This window comes from Hemicordylus capensis, chromosome 5 (assembly GCF_027244095.1).
Source record: "Hemicordylus capensis ecotype Gifberg chromosome 5, rHemCap1.1.pri, whole genome shotgun sequence".
In the NCBI taxonomy this organism is placed as follows: Eukaryota; Metazoa; Chordata; class Lepidosauria; order Squamata; family Cordylidae; genus Hemicordylus; species Hemicordylus capensis.
In genome coordinates this window covers 181,617,926-181,638,198 of record NC_069661.1, presented here as the reverse complement: position 1 = coordinate 181,638,198, position 20,273 = coordinate 181,617,926, and the positions used below count along the sequence as shown (strand labels likewise).

Below are 20,273 nucleotides of genomic sequence, written 5' to 3'. Positions count from 1 at the left end.
GTCATTTTTATTGTATGTTTTGTAACTTTTGTAAACCGCCTTAGGATTGTTTTTAATGAAAGGCGGTATAAAAATTTAACAATCAAGCAATAAATAAATAAATAAATAAAGGTAAGAGGGAAATCTGGGTAGAAGTGATGGTATGGAAGCAAGGTAGGAGGAAAAACTACCCAGGTTTTCCTTCTACCTTGCTTCCACATAATCACTCCTACCCAGGTTTTCCTCCCACCTTGCTTCTACACAACCAAAAACCCGGGGAGAACACAGTTTTATTGGGTGAATGACCTCATTCTGTAAATTCTTTGAATAGTGCCTTCAGTTCTAAACATAAACTGCCGTTGAGTCGGTGTTGACTCCTGGCACCCACAGAGCCCTGTGGTTCTCTTTGGTAGAATACAGGAGGGGTTTACCATTGCCATCTCCCACTCAGTATGAGATGATGACTTTCAGCACCTTCCTGTATTGCTGCTATATAGATGTTCCCCATAGTCTGGGAAACATACCAGCGGGGATTTGAACTGGCAACCTTCTGCTTGTTAGTCCAGCATTTCCCCGCTCCACCACTTAAGATAGCTTTAGTTCTAAACATACTTTCTTGGAAATTATATCTACTCATTCAGTGGACTCCATTTTGAGTAGATGTGGTTAGGATCAACGTGCAAATGTGATTTGCTGAAGATTTTGTATAGTGAACTTTTTATGATGAAAAATACCTGCTCCCCTAGTTCAGTTTCTTAAAAATGTAAGAAAAGCCCTGCTGAATAAGACCCAGGCCCATACAGTCCAGCATCCTGCCTCATGCAGCAGTACTTAGGAAGCCCACAAGTGGGCAAAAGAGGGAACCACCCCCTCCCTTTTAAAACAGTCTAGATTGGTACCCATTACCACATCCAGCAGTAGCTAATTCCATAATTAAACTATAAAGAAGCACTTCCTTTTCTCTGTCCTGACTCTCCCAGCATTTGGCTTCAATGGATGGCTCCTGGTTCTAATATTATGAAATAGAGAGAAAATTTCTCTCTGCCCACTTTTTCTATGCCATGCATAATTTTATATACCTCTCTCATGTTCCCTCCCTTACCAACCTTCTTTTTGTACTAAAAAGGTGCAAATGTAGTCTTTCTTCATAGAGGAGTCGTTCCAACCCCCTGATCATTTTGGTTGCCCTTCTCTGCATCTTTATAACTCTATAATCTTTCTTAAGGTGTGGCAACCAGAACTGTACACAGTATTCTAAGTGTGGCTGCAGCATATATTTGTATAAGCGTGTTGCTATGTTGGTAGTTTTATTTTTAATCACTCACCTAATGTTCCTCAGGTAGGACAGATACTTTTGTTGAAATAGAATCTGAGCAGAGGCAGAGCTGAAAACTCAAAAAAATTACAAACCTTTTACAGTATAAGGATTTTTTTTTTCTTTGTTCAGGACCTACTGGTCAGTAATCTATAAATTGTATGTCTGTCAGTGTTTACTGCAAAATTGTCTCCAGTACCCATTGCATTTTTACAATCTACTCATATGACTGCCCTAGGGCGTTGGTAGGTTTGAACTCATTATTTAGGAATATATTTCTAAAAACAAATATTTTGCTTCTTCATCAGTTGCCCTATTTTCTTAGCAATTGAACAAGCAAACCTGAGAAGTTTTGATTAATTAAAATGGAATTGCTTTAGGTGTTAAAAGCACCAATTATTTCAATCTTCCACAAGTGCCAAAGAGTGAAAAGAACATGGCAGTGACTTCATGGTCTAAATAAAAGCCTCTGTGAACACAGTTCTCCTTCCCTGAAAAGTTCTTCTCCTCTTTCTCTTTTCTAAACCAGACACATTTTATAGATTAAAAATGGACTGGTGCCAGTCCCCCAAACATGCATTAAAATTAGTTTGGGCTCCAGACAGAGGCACTTGATATTTTAAAATGACTGAGATTTTAAAAGCAGTTCACATATTACTCATTTGAGCATGCCAGGACAGATGGACTAAGATTGCAGTCTTAGGCATACGTAGCTGGGAATATGTTTTATTGAATTCAGTGGGGCTTTGCTTTTCATGATCATGCATAGAATCAGAATGCACATGCACAATCCAGGGAGAGATGTTTCTGTTCAGTCACTATTGAAATAAAGAAGAGTCATGCAAGAACACAGTAGTGTTCATAAACACTACTTTTGAAAGGGGAAAAGGTTGAATAACATTCTAAGCTGTAAACACTCAAGACTGACCTTGAATGGATCCTCAGTACTCAGATCTGTTATTTTTAATGGTTTGGGGGTGTTATAAAGAAACAACTGCTTCATATAATCAAGGATAAGTCTGAGGCCTACGTGGATGCTAGGTTTGTTTGTTTTACACTGTAACTAAACAGCTCTGTTCTGAGGCAAGCCCTGGTTACACTGTTTTGATATAGCACTGCAGTGTATCAAAAGCAGAGACTTGCATTGCTAGAGTTCCAGCTAGTGAAATAAAACTTTTTAAAAAGCTCTTAATCTGAACTATGTTGCCTTGAATCTGCACAACCATCAGGATCAGAATATAGATGCACTTCCCAAGGAGAGGTTTTTCTGTTCAAGCTCTGTTGAAATGAATAGGAATCATGCAAGAACACAGTGGTGTTCTAGCACAGCTTCCATTCATTCCTCTGGAGTTTGTGCAGGAAAAATTACGAGCTCACACAAGGCCTTAAATAAAGATTTTGGGGGGAGAGTAGTAAAGCTAGTCAGTTCATGGGATTGCTCTAAGATAACAGCCCATTAAAGCAGAATGAAATCCTGGGCCTTTAAAAAAATTATTTTTTAAGTAGCAGTACAAACCCTCCCGCCCACACACACACCATTTCTCTAGTGGAGTCATGGTATCATTAAAGGTATTTTCTGTACTGAAACAGTACTCATTTTTAAAGAAACATTTTGTGTGTGCCTGTGTGGATTGACTATCTGAAGTTAGTTGTGGTGGTGGGCTGTTTTAAGTGGGATCCATTGAGCCAAGTCCCTATCCATACCTGCCCGCTGCTACTCCCACTGGCCTCCTAAATGCCTGTCCTCCTACCTACCTCTGACTGTAGTCTCACACTCTTGCCACACTGCTTGGGTGGTAGGAGAAAGGGAAGATGCTAGGAACAAGCAGGGATGAGTGAGTAAGTGGAAGAGGGGGGGGAGAGAGAGAGGGAGAGAGAGAGAGAGAGAGACTCCTCCACTCACTTGCTCATAAGGTCTCTCATCCTTACACCCTCTGAGTCATTTCTGTCTGAAATGACTCTGTTGAAGGCTAGAGACAGAAGGGCAGGAGTGAATGCAAAGGAAGATGCTCCTTCTTTGCTCTGTTTCTCTTTCTTTTCATCCCCTGAGCTGTTTTAGGAGGACAGCGTAGAAGGAGGGAGAGGCTTGGCAACTAATGGGCTAGTTATTACGTCTCAGTTAACCTACAGAATTGGGGATAAATGTGCCACAAATGAAGTGTGAACTCCTGGCAATGTGCCTACGAAGCAAAGAGATCCATGTTCCTCAGACGAGTGAGAAATAACATATGTCATGAGGAAGGATACCTTCCAGGGTCACAAGCCAACAAGCTAGCTTGACCTGGGAATGGAAATGTATTCTTATACCACCAAGACCAGTGATCAGCCAGATGCTGGGCATAAGGTTTTTGCTCATGAGTAGGCAAAGCTTGCTCCAGTCACATTTTATCCGTAGCCCAATGTCACATCAGCCTGTAAGAGATTGCACAGGGAGAGTGAGAATAACTTTGCCATTATTATTATTATTTTAAAACCTGGCTGGGGTTGCCAACAGACCAGAAATAAAACATCATAGGCTCCTCTCATGCCTGCTGCTGATGCTTGCACACCAAGCTGCAATTGAAGGCACAGCTACAGTGCCTAGTAAAAATGCTGGCATTCCTAATGTGTACTCCAGCAGAAATGGGGGGGGGGGTGCACAGCTGCCAAAGAGTTCTTAAAAAGTTAAAATAAATGACTTTAAATCTGATATTCCCTTTCTCGTCCTGCTCTCTTCAAATTTCCTCAACATTTTCTGAATAGCCTTAAAGTTTCTGGCCTGCATACAGCCTGCTCTGAGCCTTTCTTATTAATAGATGTGATGCCATCAAGCTCTTTAAGGTTCACAGGATACAAGCAACACATTATGTAGAGCCTCATGTTTCTAGCAGAAGGTGAGAAGCACTTGCCTCGTGCATATTCAACATTTCTCAGGACAAGTTGAAGAATAGTTAGCTATCTTCAGTGCATCAGTGTTGAGAAGATGCTAGAAGATGATGGTGCTGTGTGCAGTGTGGGCAAAGTAAATGGCACTATCACGTTCACCCCGTTTTCAAGTCATGTGTGGAGCAGGCAATAATCAGCTGAAGAGAATTTTTCAGAAACTACAGACATGTTCTCCACATAATTAGTTTTGGATTTTGACAAGCATTATTTTGTTAGTCTGGTTTCAAATATGAAACATGAGAACTGTTTGGGCATTGTGGAATGTTCTGAGGTTCACTGCGTATGTTCTGAATTTGCAGAAGGCCAGTCATGTTAATGTTTTCATATAACTCCCTGGGATGCTACTGGCATTAGTCCAACTGTCTCAGCCACAGCCCCTACAACAAACAGTCTTTTCATGCTGCTTTATTGGAAGCTGTGGAAAATGCCAAGTTTAAACACAGCAGCCTGTGAGAGTTTTAAGGGCAGGAAAGGGCAGCCGATTAGAATACTGTAACTGTTCCTTTTTCTTCTGTAGGACCATCCTTTGCTTGCCATTGGGAATTTAACATTAGGAGCTTCATTGCTATTTTTTGCAGAACGTATTACTTGGGGCTCCTTAATAAGCATCTGCAACTAAGCACTGGCCACTGGAGAATTCTTCCTACCCAAGTCAAACACTGGCCAGCGCCATTGATGGCTTGAGTAAAAACATGCTTAGTAACAGTTCTTGTTAGCTTCTTGCAAGAACTGCTGTGTTCACCTCCTTAGCCATTTGATACTGTAGTACAGTGTTTCTGGGGGGATATACAGTATCATAGACTGGGTTTTTTTAACATAAAACTGATCATAACTTTCAGATGTAGTATTCAGGTCATTCACACATTCAAAAACTGTGTTCTACCCAGGTTTTCCTCTTTCCTTGTTTCGACACAACCAAAAATTAGGAGCACACCATTTTTGATTGTGTGAATGACCTCATTATCTACTATTGGAGTCCATTTTTGTGGGCAGAGGATGTTTTCATAGAAAAATCCTACAGGGATGTTGCTTTTTCCAAAGTGCCCATACAACAGCTGACAGATGTGTCAAGGACATTATTCATTTCCTTGTTGAATACAAAGAACAATGGATTGAATGGAGATTACTACAGCAGCATGTAATTCCTAGTTGGTCAATGAGACTTAAAAGTTTTTACTTTAAGTGACATTTTCTGAATAGGGAACTATATAGTCAAATTAACTCAAAATAGTTGCATTTGTAACAAGCTTTCATGTTATAGTCATGCCATATTTGTTTAAAAGTAGAGCGTTGTGCTGCTTTTCCAATGTATGGACCTAATTTGTCTAGCACATGTTTTGGAGTAGTAGGTTTGGGGGCATCTGCTGTAGATTTAGCGGATGTAAGCAATGCCCTGTGTCTGCAAGCTCTCAGGAACTGATTTTGTATAGCATCCACTTAGTGAACATATATGCTATGTTCTGTTACTGAAGACCGAAGTGGGTTGGCCAGGAATTGTTTAATATGGACTACTTTGTTGGAAATCATAGAGTACATGAGTGAAGTCTTGTTCCGATCAAGTCACTAGTGGTTCAACAGACAATCTGGTTTCTTATAGTCTGCATGCTACAATATTCTAGAAACTGTTTTCATTTATTTCTATAAACACACACACACACACAACCTCAGGAAGCATCCACCAAAATGCTACCAAAGAGAGACTGGGAGGCTCTCCACATGAGCAGTGTGGAGAGCCAGAAGGGGCTTGACCCTCTCTCCCCACACATGAGCATTCAACCCACCTTGGGTGGCCGAATTGGCCACCCACACAATTACCGGCTCCGTCATGGAGCTCCGTCATGGAGCCACCTGGGGAGCCCCCTGACACCAGGAAGCTTGTTGTAGCCTCCCAATCGGGGGTCTCGTGAGTTGTCATGGTGAAGAGCCAGGCCATGGCAACTCACGATCCCAAAAACGGGTTAGTGGAGCACTTACTCCACTAATCTTGGGTGGGGGGCATTTTAGAGGGCTAGCAGCCAGGCGCCATGCAGCTCCCAGTGCTGCACATGACCGTGCAAAACTGGGCTGGGCTCCCTTAGCACTTTTTTGTGCAGTCGTGAGAATAGCCTTTGGGTCTCAAGATGCTATAAAATATATTTTAATATTTAACACCAAACATATTTCAACCAAAATAGGGTTCAGGGGTAATTAAATCTAGTTAGATTTAAGCTAGTTAGGTGTATTTTTCACCAGTGAGATCATGGAAGTTTTTTAAGTAATGTAATTGCCCCTGAAAAAGGCCTTTTTGGCAAAACACATTGGGGCTTCCATTAAAATATATAAAGGCTATACCAGGCCTGCTCAACTTTGGCCCTTCTGCAGATGTTGGCCTACAACTCCCATAATCCCTGGCTATTGGCCACTGTTGCTGGGGATTATGGGAGTTGTAGTTAAAAAACAGCTGGGGGGGTTGTGCAGACCTGGGTTATTCTCACGATCAAAATCCCTGGTCGCTAAGGCAGGTGAGTGTGGGGGGAGGGGAGGCAGGGTTGGACCTACCTTCCGCCAGTTTTCTTGGGCATGCCACTACATGCCCACATGGTCCGTGCTGCTTCCAGCAGCGCAGATTACTAGAAGCCAGGGGAACGAGTTCCAGCCTCCAGGAATCCCATAATGCACCATGCAATGAGCATGGTGCATTGGGGGATTCCCCTGTGAGTTGGACACATTGGGCAGGTGACTCTGTATGTGCTTGGGCTGCATGAAGCCTGAGCACATGCACAATCCTGGCCCTGGGGTGGAGGTGCACATGTGCCCTCTAACCCTGGTGAAAGGCTGTCTGAGGCAGCTCCGGGATCAGGCTCAATCCCGGCGCTGCACATGGCTGGATGCCCTAATCTGGGTTGGGTTGGTCATCAGCATAGCTTTATATTCTAGCATCTTAAGACTTGGTTCCCCTTTGCTGATATTTATTTCTATGATCACTAATCCTAGGTCTGACTACAATTTACCATGTGTTGACACTTTGTTTTCTTCGTCTTAACAGTTTTGTTTTGTTTTTAGTGTTGTTTTTTTTAAAGATTGCACACTTCTGAATTAGATCTAAATAGCTTCTGGTCGATTACAAACCTGCAAATGTATGACCGACTTCATCACCTGGCATTTTTCTGACATTCATTTTTAAATAATATCATTTCTTCCCTCTGTGTCTACACCTTATAGGTTGTTTTTACTCAAGCATTGTAAACTATTATTCAGTCTAACTCCATTTGATTCTTGAGCAACATAAAGCCACTTGCTCTTTAGAAATTAAATAATTTTCTTGTGACATATCCATAAACTTCATTTTCAGAAGTTGTATATCACTGATAAGTCTGTGACTCCACCCCTGTAAAGATATCAGTTGATTTGTTTAACCACTTAGCAATATTCTATGTAAGCACTTTAATTGGTTTTGTATTACAGTCACCTTCTAGACTGTCTAGTCAATAACTTTCCCTTCTCTAATAGTTTGCTGACATGGACAATAATTTAACAGGGCAACATTGTATAAACATGTGCTGGTTTATGCTCGCCTGCTTAACTGGTGGTCTTGCAGGAATAGAGAAAATATTTGGAAAGTTAAAACAATGTCCTGTTATTTGTCAACTATTTTTTTTAAAGTGTGTGTATGAGTGTGTGTGTGTGTGTGTGTGAGTGAGAGAGAGAGAGAGAGAGAGAGCGCGACCCCCTTTACCAAGGGTCTAGGATATAACTTTCACTAAATATACAGTGATTTTGTATATTTAGGAAACTTCATCACACTTCATAGGGAAAAGAATGGCCCATGATTCTGTGTTCAAAGTTCTAATCTACCTCTTGTGCAAAAAGCAGGAAATATCTTAATATTTGAGCAATTTCCCCCCCTGCTTAGTATTGATGTTTGCAATCTTTTCAACAAGATGAATAATTTATCCTCCTAACTTTAGCTTTTCTCCTTGTTCAGTTTCATTCCAGCTCCAAGTTTTTGTTGCTTTGAAGGTGAAGCTCCAGTTAAAATACCTGTTTTCAATTGCAACACAAATAGTAGATAAAATTGGATTAAACTTTAGAAGTAGTTGAAACTTTTCAGTTGCAATTGTTGGGAAATCAAAAAATATAAAGTTTCAACTGAACTAGACTTGACTGATGGTAGATTTGATTGGCATATAGGAATTTGCTAAATTTAAATCATCACATTCATAAATTCAAAAAATCTGTTATTAAGTAGCTGAAGATGAGCTGTGTCTTCCAGTTTTTCAGAATCACTTAATAATACTGTATGATCTAATGACTAATTTCATTGTTAACAGGGATTATGGGGAATTTGCATGGTTGTTATTACAACCCTTATGAGGGTGAATAAACTTTGAAATATTGAGTTGATTACTTGTGGATCTGCACAACTATGTTAGATTTTTACTAAGGTTTTAATAAGGAGGCAAAATAATATTGGGGCTTTCCATAGGGACCATTGTTTTAAAGATACTAATCTTTCTATTAACATTCCAGATGCAGTGTTGTGCAACATTTTGGTTATTATAAGAGTTCTTTCTTTCCCCTTTTTTATAGGTTGCTTTTGATTTCAGTGACGCTGCTGTCTATTTATTCAATAAATCTTCTGTTAATATGTGCAAAGGAAACAGGTAATTTAAAAAACAAAACTACTACATTAACTCAGTACCTACCAACGAAGAGGACAGGGATGAAGGCGATTATAATCTTCTGAGTTTCCCTGTCAATGTTATAAAACAGAAAAAAAGCACAGTAGTGGCTCTTAGTACAATGGATAAATGGATTTAAATCCCCTTTATTTAACTAGTGTAACTGAAGCCAAACTCTTGTTTGTACTTGTATGTGAAAGAAATGATTAATTGACCCCTATACTCATGCAGACAAAAATGAAATTATAGGAAGGGGAGCAGCAGCAGTTCTTGGTAGATCGCTCCTTGAGGCTGCAATTTTGAGTGTGATTAAACACAGTGGCCTCCAGCATAGTGACAATCGGTTGTGCTTAAGCCCTGTTAAGAGTAATAGAACATGTTAGTCATGACTAACTGAAGCTTCATTGATTTCAGTTGTACTTAAGTGCTACTGACTTGAGCTGGATGGGGCCATGACTTCAGCAGGACAAAGTATATTCAACTGAGTACAGAGGTGCAACTTTAATTTGTGAAAATGATTAATCCTTCATACAGTCTTACAGTATATTAAATTTGGCATTAAACATACAGACTTGATTCTATGCTGCTGTTTATTCTTGTGGTGGTTCTGTGTTTTTTAACTTACTGTTTTAATCTATGGTGATCTTAGCTTCTTGTTTGAGTTTGGAAAATCTGGGTATAAATACAGGAGGTGGCCCATGCTGTTTCGGCACCTAATATAGCAGTACCAAATGTTGCCCCACTGCCAAATGCTGCAGTAATCCCCCAGGCTCTGCTGCCACTAAATGCCATGCCAAATACCATCCATATGTCCCGCCCTTCTGCTCCCCCTTCCATGAGGATGGAGCAGAACAGGAACTGGGTCAGGAGGGAGAGGATAGGCTAGCACATTTCCCAACACTCTTCTCCTCATCAGTTTCTGTAAAATGCTGTGGTAGCACAGGAATACGGTGCTTTGGTTCAACTGTCTGTGTCCCTCATTTGAGACTCCCAGTGCCCTCAGTTATATCACCTTGCTTCCCATGGGTTTGGATTGGACACCCATTGTCTTGGATCAACATAAGCAGAGTACACAAGATGGGTGGGTTTGTAAGGTAGAGAAAATTGCATCCCCACTGCTTGCAAAATACGTCAAGTGTTCTACAGACTGGCCAGCCCCAAACAATATGCATCCTTCCTCAAACCGGCTTGGTATGATAGGAGAATTCCATAACACATCAAACAGATGAATAGGAGGGGAGCAGCACACCTCAGTGCTGAAAGCAGTATGGCCATTGGGAATCCCTTGTTTCCTTACTTGTGCTCCAACTATATTTACACGACTGTTCAATAAACAAAAATATGATGTTGTGGCTGGTTCAGACAAAACATTCACCTGGCTCCAGCAGGTCATAGGGGGAGAGCATGGAAGCACAGATCTCTTTCCTACCTAGTGCACCATTTCATTGCCATATATTCATGGGGGAGAGGAGAGAATAAAATCTAAATATATTTGGGAGGAACTTTGGAAGCTAACTTCATCATGACTGCACCTGGGCGCACTTTCCTTAAGCCTCCCTTAAAATCTTTGGGAAGGCTTGGACTCTCCTAGACCCTCCCTGATTGTAAGCCCTGGGTAGGATGTCCAGGTCACCCCTTACAGTGTGTTTTAAATAGTACTTTTTAATGGTACTGTGCATGAGATTTGAATCATGTGCAATTTAAATCAGTTCAAACACTGTGCTTCCCAAACAATTATGTAGCACATCCACACTCCTCCCCATATAATCAGTGGGGCTCAGTGTTCCCTCTAAGGCGTGTGCATGTGCTCATGCTCACAAGTTTTTTGATGTCCGCTCAGTTAATTTTAGATCCCGATCAGGTTAAATCAGGAAGGCCCCATTCTGAAGGCACGTGCGCACATACTGTCTTGATACTGCCGCTCAGAACAAAATTCTATCCACACGCAGATGGAGAAAATTAGAACACCGATGGGGCTGGTTGGATGTATTGTCTAAACCAGTGCCAGAGTTAGAACATTTGGTATTCCACTTGTATTAGAATACCTGTTTGTATACATGAACGTGAGATACATAATTCCCTGCTTTTTAAATATTTCTATTTAAGTTGCTGACTGAGTTGTTCAGTATTATAAATGTTGGTGGCTAGGAGGTACTTCAGTTGAAGGGGCCTAATTTTGTTTTGAATTCACAGCTTTCAAAATGTAACTGACAACTCCTTGACTTTTGAAAGTGTCCATTAGTTAGTATGTATGTGTACATGCACGTACACACACACCCCACTTTTCAGCAAAAGCTGCCAGTTTACAAAATAGCAAAATGAATGAGGAGATGGTTCCCTGTCCCAAAGGATCTTGCAGTCTTTAAAAAGGGCAAAGGAGAGAGACACCAGCAACAGCCACTGGGAGGGACATTATGCTGGGCAGAATAGGAATAGTTACTGTCCCTCTGCTAAATGTAAGAGAGCCAGCACTTCAAAGGTGCGTCTCTGCACAGTTAGCAGAGGTTACAGATAAGCTGGATCGGCTCCTCCTTTTTATTCTCTATATGCAATTCCTCCTTGAAGAGATGAAAACAGAATTAGGAATGGGAGATTTGGTAAATGTACAGGAATTATAGTGGTTTGATCTTCTTGTTCCTTGTCATGATTCATTTCCAACTTCTCAAATTGGTTTAACCAGGCTGCATGGTTTATGAAAAACTTGGTGAGCAAGTCTTTGGCACCCCAGGAAAGGTGATTGTTTTTGGATCTACATCTCTTCAGAATACTGGAGGTAAATAGTGTGACAAAGTGCAGAAACTACATAAATATTCAGTCTCTGTAGCATAATTGTAGCGGCAATATTGAACTAATGGTACGGCAACATCTGTGGTACCATTGTAGCTCTATCTATCTATCTATCTAACATATTTATAAACAGATGTGTCTTAAGGGTCTTTTTAAAAGCAATCAGAGATGCTCTTATTTTGACAGGGAGCATATCCCATACCCCCAGGGCAGCCACAGAGAAGGCTTGGTCCCGAGTCTCCACCAAACGAGCTGTAGGGATGTGCACGAGCTGGTTCGGCACCACCTCTGGGAAGCGCTGAACTGGCTTGGGTGCTGGCATTAGAACTGGCTCAGTGGTGTGGGGAGAAGCTCCCTTTAAAATCAGGTAAGCAGCTTCTTACCTGCTTGCCTGCCACCCCACCGCTTTTTCGGTGGTGGTGCCCACTCTCCCAAAGGCAGGGCACAACTGCGGCACTGTTCCTTGCAGCCTCTGCATGGCTGCAATGCACATGAATGCACATGGCCAGAGCAGAGCATGCAGGGAACTGTGCCACAGCTGCACACAGCCTTTTGGAGAGCAGGCGCCATTGCGGGAAAAGTGGTGGCAGCAGGTGAGCTGGTAAGGAGCTGCTTACCTGCTTTTTAAGGGAACCACTCCCCACCCCACTGGTGGTCGCCCTAGTGGTTTGTGCGCATCCCTAATGAGCGGGTGGCAACCGTAACTGGACCTCCCCAGATGATCTTAATAGGTGGCAATATTCATGACAAAGGAAGCAGTCTCTTAAGTACCCTGGACCTAAGCTGTTGAGGGCTTTATATATAATAACCAGCACTTTGTATTTCCCTCGGAAACATATTGGCAGCCAGTGTAGTTCTTTAAAAATCGGTGTTATATGGTTCCTTTGGGTTGTCCCAGAGACCAACATGGCTGTCGCATTCTGTTGTAGTTTCTGGACTATGTACAAAGGCTGCCCCATGTAGAGTGCATTACAGTTGTCGAACCTAGAAGTTACCAACATATGTACTACTGTTTTAAGGTCATTTACCTCCAGAAATGGGCATAGCTGGCATATCAGCCAAAGCTGATAAAAAGCACTCCTGGATACTACATCAACCTGAGAAACCACAGTATGTTTGGGATCCAGGAGCACTCCCAAACATCATACCTGATCTTTCATGGGGAGTGTAACCCCACTGAGGCAGATCTAGACATTGCTTGGGTCTTGATCCCCTGCAATCAGTACCTCTGTCTTATTTGGATTCAGCCTCAGTTTATCCCTCATCCAGCCCATTACTGCCTCCAGATAAGCATTTAGGGAAGTGATGCCATTTCTAGATGAAGTTGATAAGGAGAAATAGATTTGGGTATCAGCATATTGATAACACCATACACCAGATCTCCCCATGATCTCTCCTAGTGGTTTCATGTAGATGTTAAAGAGCATTGGAGACAGTATGGAGTCTTGTGGAACTCCATTCAGTAACTCTCGCTCTGCAGAGCACCAGTCTCCAAATGACAACATTGAACTATGAGCTTCTGTGCTGTGTTTTATAGTGTTAATGTGTATATATTTTTTAACTTTTTAAATAGATGTTTATTTTTTCTTATATTCCAATTTAATATTTGTATTGTTTTCATTGTTTAATAGTTCTGTATTTTTAAAAATTTTTATTGTAAAACAGCTTGAGATTATTTTAATGAAAGGTGGTATATACATCTAACATTAAAATAAATAAAATTTTCTGCATTATGCTAAAAAACTGTAGTGGGTGCTTCTCATAGTGAAGCAACTGACCTTTGCATTCTTGTCTGTTCAGACTAACTCTTGCCTCATCCCTTATAAGGCCTTTTTTCTACTTCTACAAGCTCCAATAAAGTAATTTCAATATGTACCAAAGGCAAGTGAAGCCTGGTAATTACTTTTGGAGACTTTCCTAGAATGACTCAAAATGATGACCTTATTGGCCCATTTATTTAGGTACTGTAGGGTTACCTGGGAGCTATTTCTTCATCATAGATTGCAAAGTATTACTTGCACTGGTCATTTTATTAGTTACTGTAGGACTACCTAGAGGTGATGCTTTCTTCATAGATTGCACTGTGAAGCTCATTTCCAATGAGACATTTGTAGTTGGATATGGTTCCTGATTACAAAATACATATATTGCTCACATGTTTTAAAGCTGTGTTTTAAAGGAACAAGCAGCTAAAAATACATACACGCACTGTTCCGATTAAGACATGCCCAGTTCAGATAAAACAGGAAACCCATAGCTGCCGAGTTTGGACATAATGCAAAACTGTGGTTTACTTCGTAGCAGAAGTAAAAACCTTACCTCTTCTCCCCCCTACTTCAAAAGAAGAGGAGGGGGAATAGGTGAGCCCACAGTTGGCTGAGACTTATTCACAGTGGGAAGCCATGGTGTCCCATTGGTCTGAAGCAGACCAGAGGATGTATTTTGCTCAGAGATCATATTTGAGTATACAAGCCTCTATTGAATGAGCCCTGAGGATAGTATGGTGAAAACCCAAGTACATTGCTGTGTGGTGTCGTCATGATTTACCATGTTCACTTTCTAACAAGACCTTGTTTCCCTCAGCAATGCTGAGCTATCTCTTCATAGTTAAAAATGAACTACCCGCTGCCATAAAGTTTCTTATGGGAGAAGACGAAACATTTTCGTAAGTTTAATTTGTGGTTTTGCTGACTTGACTTTAAATGCCTTCTGGAGTCTGGATGAGGTAGGCACTAGATTTATTTTTTCTTTAAGGGCCTTCAGTTCTAGGAATTTTGTATGCTGATGTCATGCTGCTTGTGTATGCCAAACGTTACCTCAGAACATTTTAAGGGGCAGGATGAGCTTAAAATGATGATTTCCCTGCCACTTGAGGGTCTGTGTTCTCTAACTAGGCGATATGCCTATTGCGTGATTGGGGCCAGCATATTTGTAAATGTAAATAGCAGCTGCATGGGCCTGATCTGGATTATGGCCTCAGTGGTGGGAAGCTTTTACTCCAAAAGGAAATCTCCCATTCCCTCATGGGGCAAGTAGGAGCCACAGGGGATCCAATCTGGACTGGGATTGGGGCAAAGGGTTGGAGCCCCCTTCCCTCACTTCGGCCCTAATCTGAGTTCGGGTCCTGTGTGGCGACTATTTGATTTAAGAAGCAAATGTGTAGTCCTCAGTCACACAATAGATGTCTCATCTAGTTTGGCCCTTTGAAGGAAAGTTGATAGTTACATCTATTGTGTGTTTGCCACTTTCCCAGAATCATGGTGCATACACAGTTCTAAATATAATACTAAAACTGGCTAAGATTATACATTAGACTTAAAATGGTTTTCCTTTGCTTTCTTTTCTACTTTATCTTACTTACACATGCACACAAGGCACATTTAATTAAATAATTTAAGTAATAAATTGTGCAGACTGGAGATACAGCATTACTGAGAATGTGCTTGAAAGGCCCTGCTGTGACATGCATGAGCCCCACCCCTACTTCTCTCTGCACTAAAGCATTTGTTCGCAGAGACAAGTGCCGTACTTGTGAAGAGTTCCTCCTTGTGATTAAAATGCTGGGGCACCTCAGCGTTCCACATCATAGGGAGGATCTTTCCATAAGTAAAGTGTTGGCCAGACCCCTTTCCACATTGCATGCTCCTCCCCGGGAACGGCTCTTGATGTATCTGCATGCTGTTGAGTAGCATCAGCACCAGTTCCCAATAGAAATAGTGCTGACTGGATGATGTGCCTGCAGGGAAGGAATAGTCAGGAAAACCTCATATCGGACCGCAGGCCCTGTCATCACTAAAGTGGGTTCTAGGCAACATGCAAAGACATAAGTTAATATGGAGCGCTGCGTGAATGTCTAGCAGTGTGGATTTCCATTTGGTAGATGTGGTCATGCTGTCGGCTGGCTAGCCATGAACATCACTCTCCATAGCACATGGTGTTCTGCAATAACCGTCTGCCTGGTTGAGCAATCCTTTCCTGTGTTGACAGGCTGGGCCATGTCGAATGCCAGTTGGCATGTGTGTGTGCTCCACCCCTGGCATTGCTCTCACCACTTGGGCAAGACTTTTCTCAGTAACTTTGTGGAAATAGGTTGTCTGCAGAGTCCTGTGGCTCACATTTAGCAAAGAGCTACTTTAGAGTACAGCTAAATCTCCTGATTATATGGTCTAATACTTGTCCTGGGATATCCTGACACGGTTCAGTTTCTGAGTATCTAGTCACATGAGATCATGTTTTTAAAGTACATTTTAAAAAAGAGAATTAAGTGTGAGAAAGTGATGCTAACCCTGCATTTTTGAAAATGTTTTCCAGAGCCTGGTACGTGGATGGGCGACTTCTGGTTGTAACTGTGACATTCTGTATAATCCTTCCTTTGTGTCTTCTTAAGAACTTAGGTAAGGATAAAGTTACCTTCTTCAGAATAGAGTATGGTTTTAATGTTTGTCTGCTGCATTCAGGGTATCTTTTCAAGTGCGGTGTGCTGTCTTCTGATTTATGCACACTCCTTGCTCCCAGAATAAACTATCCATAGGGAACCATATAATAAAGAAGGCTAGGTTACAATTTGGTACAGTCTGAATACAGTTGGCTGTCTGAACCCGAGACAAAATAATGTCTTCATTTGGCTTTCTTGTTTTTAAACATTAAACATCTGACAGCTGAGGAAGGGTAAATAGAATAGGCTGGTTTTTAAAAGAAGGAAAGCAAAACCAGCAGCATCATTACGTCTTTTTCATTCCCCAAACAAGGACAATATTGGTTCAGTTTCAGTAAGAATGTAAGTGGTTCTATTTAAATTCCAGACAGTAACCACTTGCTGTGTTGTGCACTCCTAGGATCCTATAGGGGTTTGGGGGAAAGGTTAAAAATTTGTTAAAAATTGCTGGCTTGCCCATTTCTTTTGTGGGTTGGTTGCTTGGTTGGGTGGTAGGTAGCACCCATCATGCCCTAACACCCAACCGACTTTGGTGTCCCTAGGAGCTACCTTGGGGAACAACAGGATGTTTCGTGTTCTCCAGGCTTCCATTTGGCTGACACACTCAAACACATTTTGAGTTTGTTCAAAATTCAACTGGCTCGACTGCTGTTTCAACCAAAGGTTTTGGCCAATTTATGTTTCATTTTGAACTCAGAATGCAAAATCCATTTAATGCACATCCCTACTGTCTACCACCCTACCCTGTGCATCATTATCACATGAGAGGCAGAATGTTTGAATCACCTCTAATCATGCTGTTGAAATACAAGCACTCCCCAAGCTACAATCATCCAAGTTACAAACACCTGTACTTACAAACAAAGCTTCACAATCATGCTGCCAACCCCTGCTAACTGAGCAAAGAGGCACCTTTTAGAAGTGGCGATTCTCTTTATTTAGCAGGGGGAGAGCAACTGGCCCTATCCAACCCCAGCACAGCATCCCTCCAGTGGCTGTTGCTGGTGTCTATCTTATGTTTCTTTTTTAGATTGTGAGCCCTTTGGGGACAGGCAGCCATTTAATATCTGTCTGTCTATCTATCTATCTATCTATTTCTGTGTGCAAACCGCTTTGGGCATTGGGTTGAAAAGCAGTATATAAATATTCGTTGTATTCATATGCGTATAATATATTACATTAAGGAAGTCTGCAACTTACAAATGCCATCCAGCACATACAATCAAATCGTCTCTTGGGAACTTTATGTGTGCTGAGTGATGAACATCTGACTTACAAACATTTGGAACATAACCCATTTGCCTGTTGGGGACTTCCAGCACTCCTTTAAAATAGTATTGTAATCCTGTGATTCAGGGCAGTTCGGACACTCTGCCCTCCCCCCACCCCATGACTATGCAGGGATAGAATAGCATAGCAGGTAGGAAGTGGGAAGCATGCAAACACACACACTCCTCCTCACTGGTTGGACAGTATTGTCTGGACCAGCCTGTGTATAGGAAGTTTTCTTCATTCAGAGAAAGCTTTCAGTTCTCATTCATTTGCAGATATAAAAATGTGAGAATAAAATTGTGTTTTGTAACCAAATACCCTCTACATTTCCATTTGGAGCTTGCCCCTTAATGCATAATTTGGGTAATCTCTCCTCCCACAAAGCTTGAATTTTAAGTCAAGATTAGATAAATACTATCTATCTATCTATCTCCCTCCCTTTCTCCAAGGAGCTCAGAATACTTAAGAAGAGGCCCAAACCCTATCTTGGCACACCAGATGCCTCTGGGAAGCCCACAAGCAGGAGCAGGCGCGGGCCATGAACGCACCTCTGGGGCGGGGGGGGCAGCTTCTTTAAGTGTAAATGGAGCCGGTGCTCTGTGCTGCCCAGCAGCCCCCGCGGTGGGGAATCCCCTCCGCCACTCACCTGGCTGCTGGTGGGGGCTCACCTCCATGGGAGCCAGGTTTGTGGCGGAAGCGATTCCCTGCCGCGGGGGCTGCTGGGCGGCACGGAGCACCGGCTCTGTTTACACTTAAAGAAGCCGCCCCCCTCCCCCAGAGGTGTATTCATGGCCTTCGCCTGAGCAGGAGATAAATGCAATACTGCTCCCCAGCAGCTGGAACGTGGAGAGTGTATAGTCATCAGTACCAATATTTTATTTATTTATTTATTTATTTATTTTTACATTTTTATACCGCCTTTCGTTAAAAGAAAACCCCAAGGCGGTTTACAAAAATTAAAACATATAATAAAAGCAGTAAAAACATCAAGCTAAAAACATACATAAAAACAAGACAGCAGATAAAAAACACACAAGAACAGCAGTAAAAAACGATTATGTAAAAGCCTGGGTAAAAAGCCAAGTCTTTAAAAGCTTTCTAAAAGCTGTGATGGAGTCCGAGGAACGAATGGCCACCGGGAGAGCATTCCAGGGTCTAGGAGCAGCAACAGAGAAGGCCCTGTCCCGAGTGCACGACAGCCGGGCCTCCCTCATTGTCGGCACCCGGAGCAGGGCCCCCCCAGATGTCCTAGTCAAGCGGGCAGCAACCCTTGGGAGCAGGCGGTCCCTCAAATACCCCTCAAATAGTTATTGATAGACTTGTCCTCCATGGATTTGTCTAATCTTCTTTTATTAAGACATCTTTCTTGCTATCCTGACTTACATCCTGACAGTCTAACCACTTTACCACATTGAGGTGATTCTCACGATGGCCAAAAAGCAGGCTAAGGGAGCCTAGCCTACTTTTTGGCGAGCGTGAGAACCACCGGGCTGGCAGGTGAGCCCAGTGTCCTCAAAGCGGGTCACCCACTTACGGAGCCCTCCCCTTAGAGGAGGTTAGTGGAGCAAGCGCTCCGCTAACCCCGTCTATTCGGTTGTGTGTTATTGTGGTGCTGCTCTGCAGCAGAACAGCAGAACATGAGGAGACCCCTGCCGGGAGGCTGAAACAAGCCTCCCGGCCCTGGGGTTCTCCCCAGGATGCCCTGTGCACTTGCGCAGGGCATCCTGGAACTTCTGGGGGCTGCTCAGCCCCCTATCCCCACAGCTCCCGCCGACTCCATGACAAAGCCAGCAGTCGTGTGGGTGGCCAATCCGGCCACCCAGGGCTCCCTGCCTGACCTTCTGCGGGGAGAGCGGGCTAAGCCCACTCTCCACGCTAACGAGACTCGCCTCATTATCATCCAAAGGTTGTGTATTCAGAATTCTTTACTCAGACAGAAAATCCAAATTACCACCCCATGGTGATAGCAATTAAACCAATACAGGACTTGCTGTCCTTCGCTGGTATACTCCCTCACCTCCAAAGTTGCTGCTTGCAGTGAGCTCACCTCGCACTGCAACAAAGGGCAGTGGGGTTTCAGATAGGGATATTTGTCAGCCCTAGCTGGAGATGCCAGCAACTGAATTTGAGATCTTCTGTGTTTCAAAGCATATGTTCTGCCACCCAGCTATGGCCTTTCCCTATGTGTTTTGCAACATATGGTCCTGGTATATGTTTCGTATAAAATACCAAAACTTAAACTATAGTTGTAAATGCTGATCAGTTGAGCAAATAAATGGGATGACTGAATGAATTATTGAATACATTTTCCTTTGTATTTCTCTAGGATATCTTGGATACACAAGTGGCTTTTCCCTGACTTGTATGGTGTTCTTTCTCATAGTGGTAAGTTTTTTGGGTTTGCGTTTGTTTTTGTGTGTGTGCCAGTTCGAATTCATCCATTATCTTCTAATATAAAGCTGGTGTTTAAAAATGTTCAATTGTGGCTCTTTTATTTCAGGTTGTCTACAAGAAATTTCAACTACCCTGTCCTCTTCTGCAAGATAAAATTTCAAATGGAACAGCTTCTTCGAACTATTCCAACAGTGTTGCTGCTGCTGATGAAATGTGCCAGCCAAAGTATGTTACTTTTAATTCCAAGGTATGTTTTTTCACAATAAAATTGTCATTTCAGTTCTATACAGACAGTTTCAAAACTCTGCTTTGTTATTTATTTAGAGATCATTTAGAGGGCAAATCATTCTTTATTAGTGATCGAGTGAGTGAGTGAGTGAGTGTGTGTGTGTGTCTCTCTCTCTCTCTCTCTCTCTCTCTCTCTCTCTCTCTCTCTCTCTCTCTCACCCCCCTCTCCCCCCAGAATTTTCTGCACTGTGGTACCCAAATGCACATACATAGAGGC

At 42.3% G+C, this 20,273-nt stretch overlaps 1 protein-coding gene across 2 annotated transcripts in view; it reads left to right on the top strand.

The window, feature by feature from the left end:
- The window catches only part of SLC38A1 (solute carrier family 38 member 1), a 75,080-nt gene that overhangs the window by 33,780 nt on the left and 21,027 nt on the right, over positions 1 to 20,273 (top strand). For both annotated transcript variants that reach the window (XM_053255192.1, XM_053255193.1), the window contains 6 exons: positions 8,789 to 8,862; positions 11,561 to 11,653; positions 14,251 to 14,332; positions 15,979 to 16,061; positions 19,701 to 19,759; positions 19,875 to 20,015. In XM_053255192.1, coding sequence (XP_053111167.1) covers positions 8,789 to 8,862; positions 11,561 to 11,653; positions 14,251 to 14,332; positions 15,979 to 16,061; positions 19,701 to 19,759; positions 19,875 to 20,015 — 532 coding nt within the window. The remainder of the gene's footprint in view (positions 1 to 8,788; positions 8,863 to 11,560; positions 11,654 to 14,250; positions 14,333 to 15,978; positions 16,062 to 19,700; positions 19,760 to 19,874; positions 20,016 to 20,273) is intronic.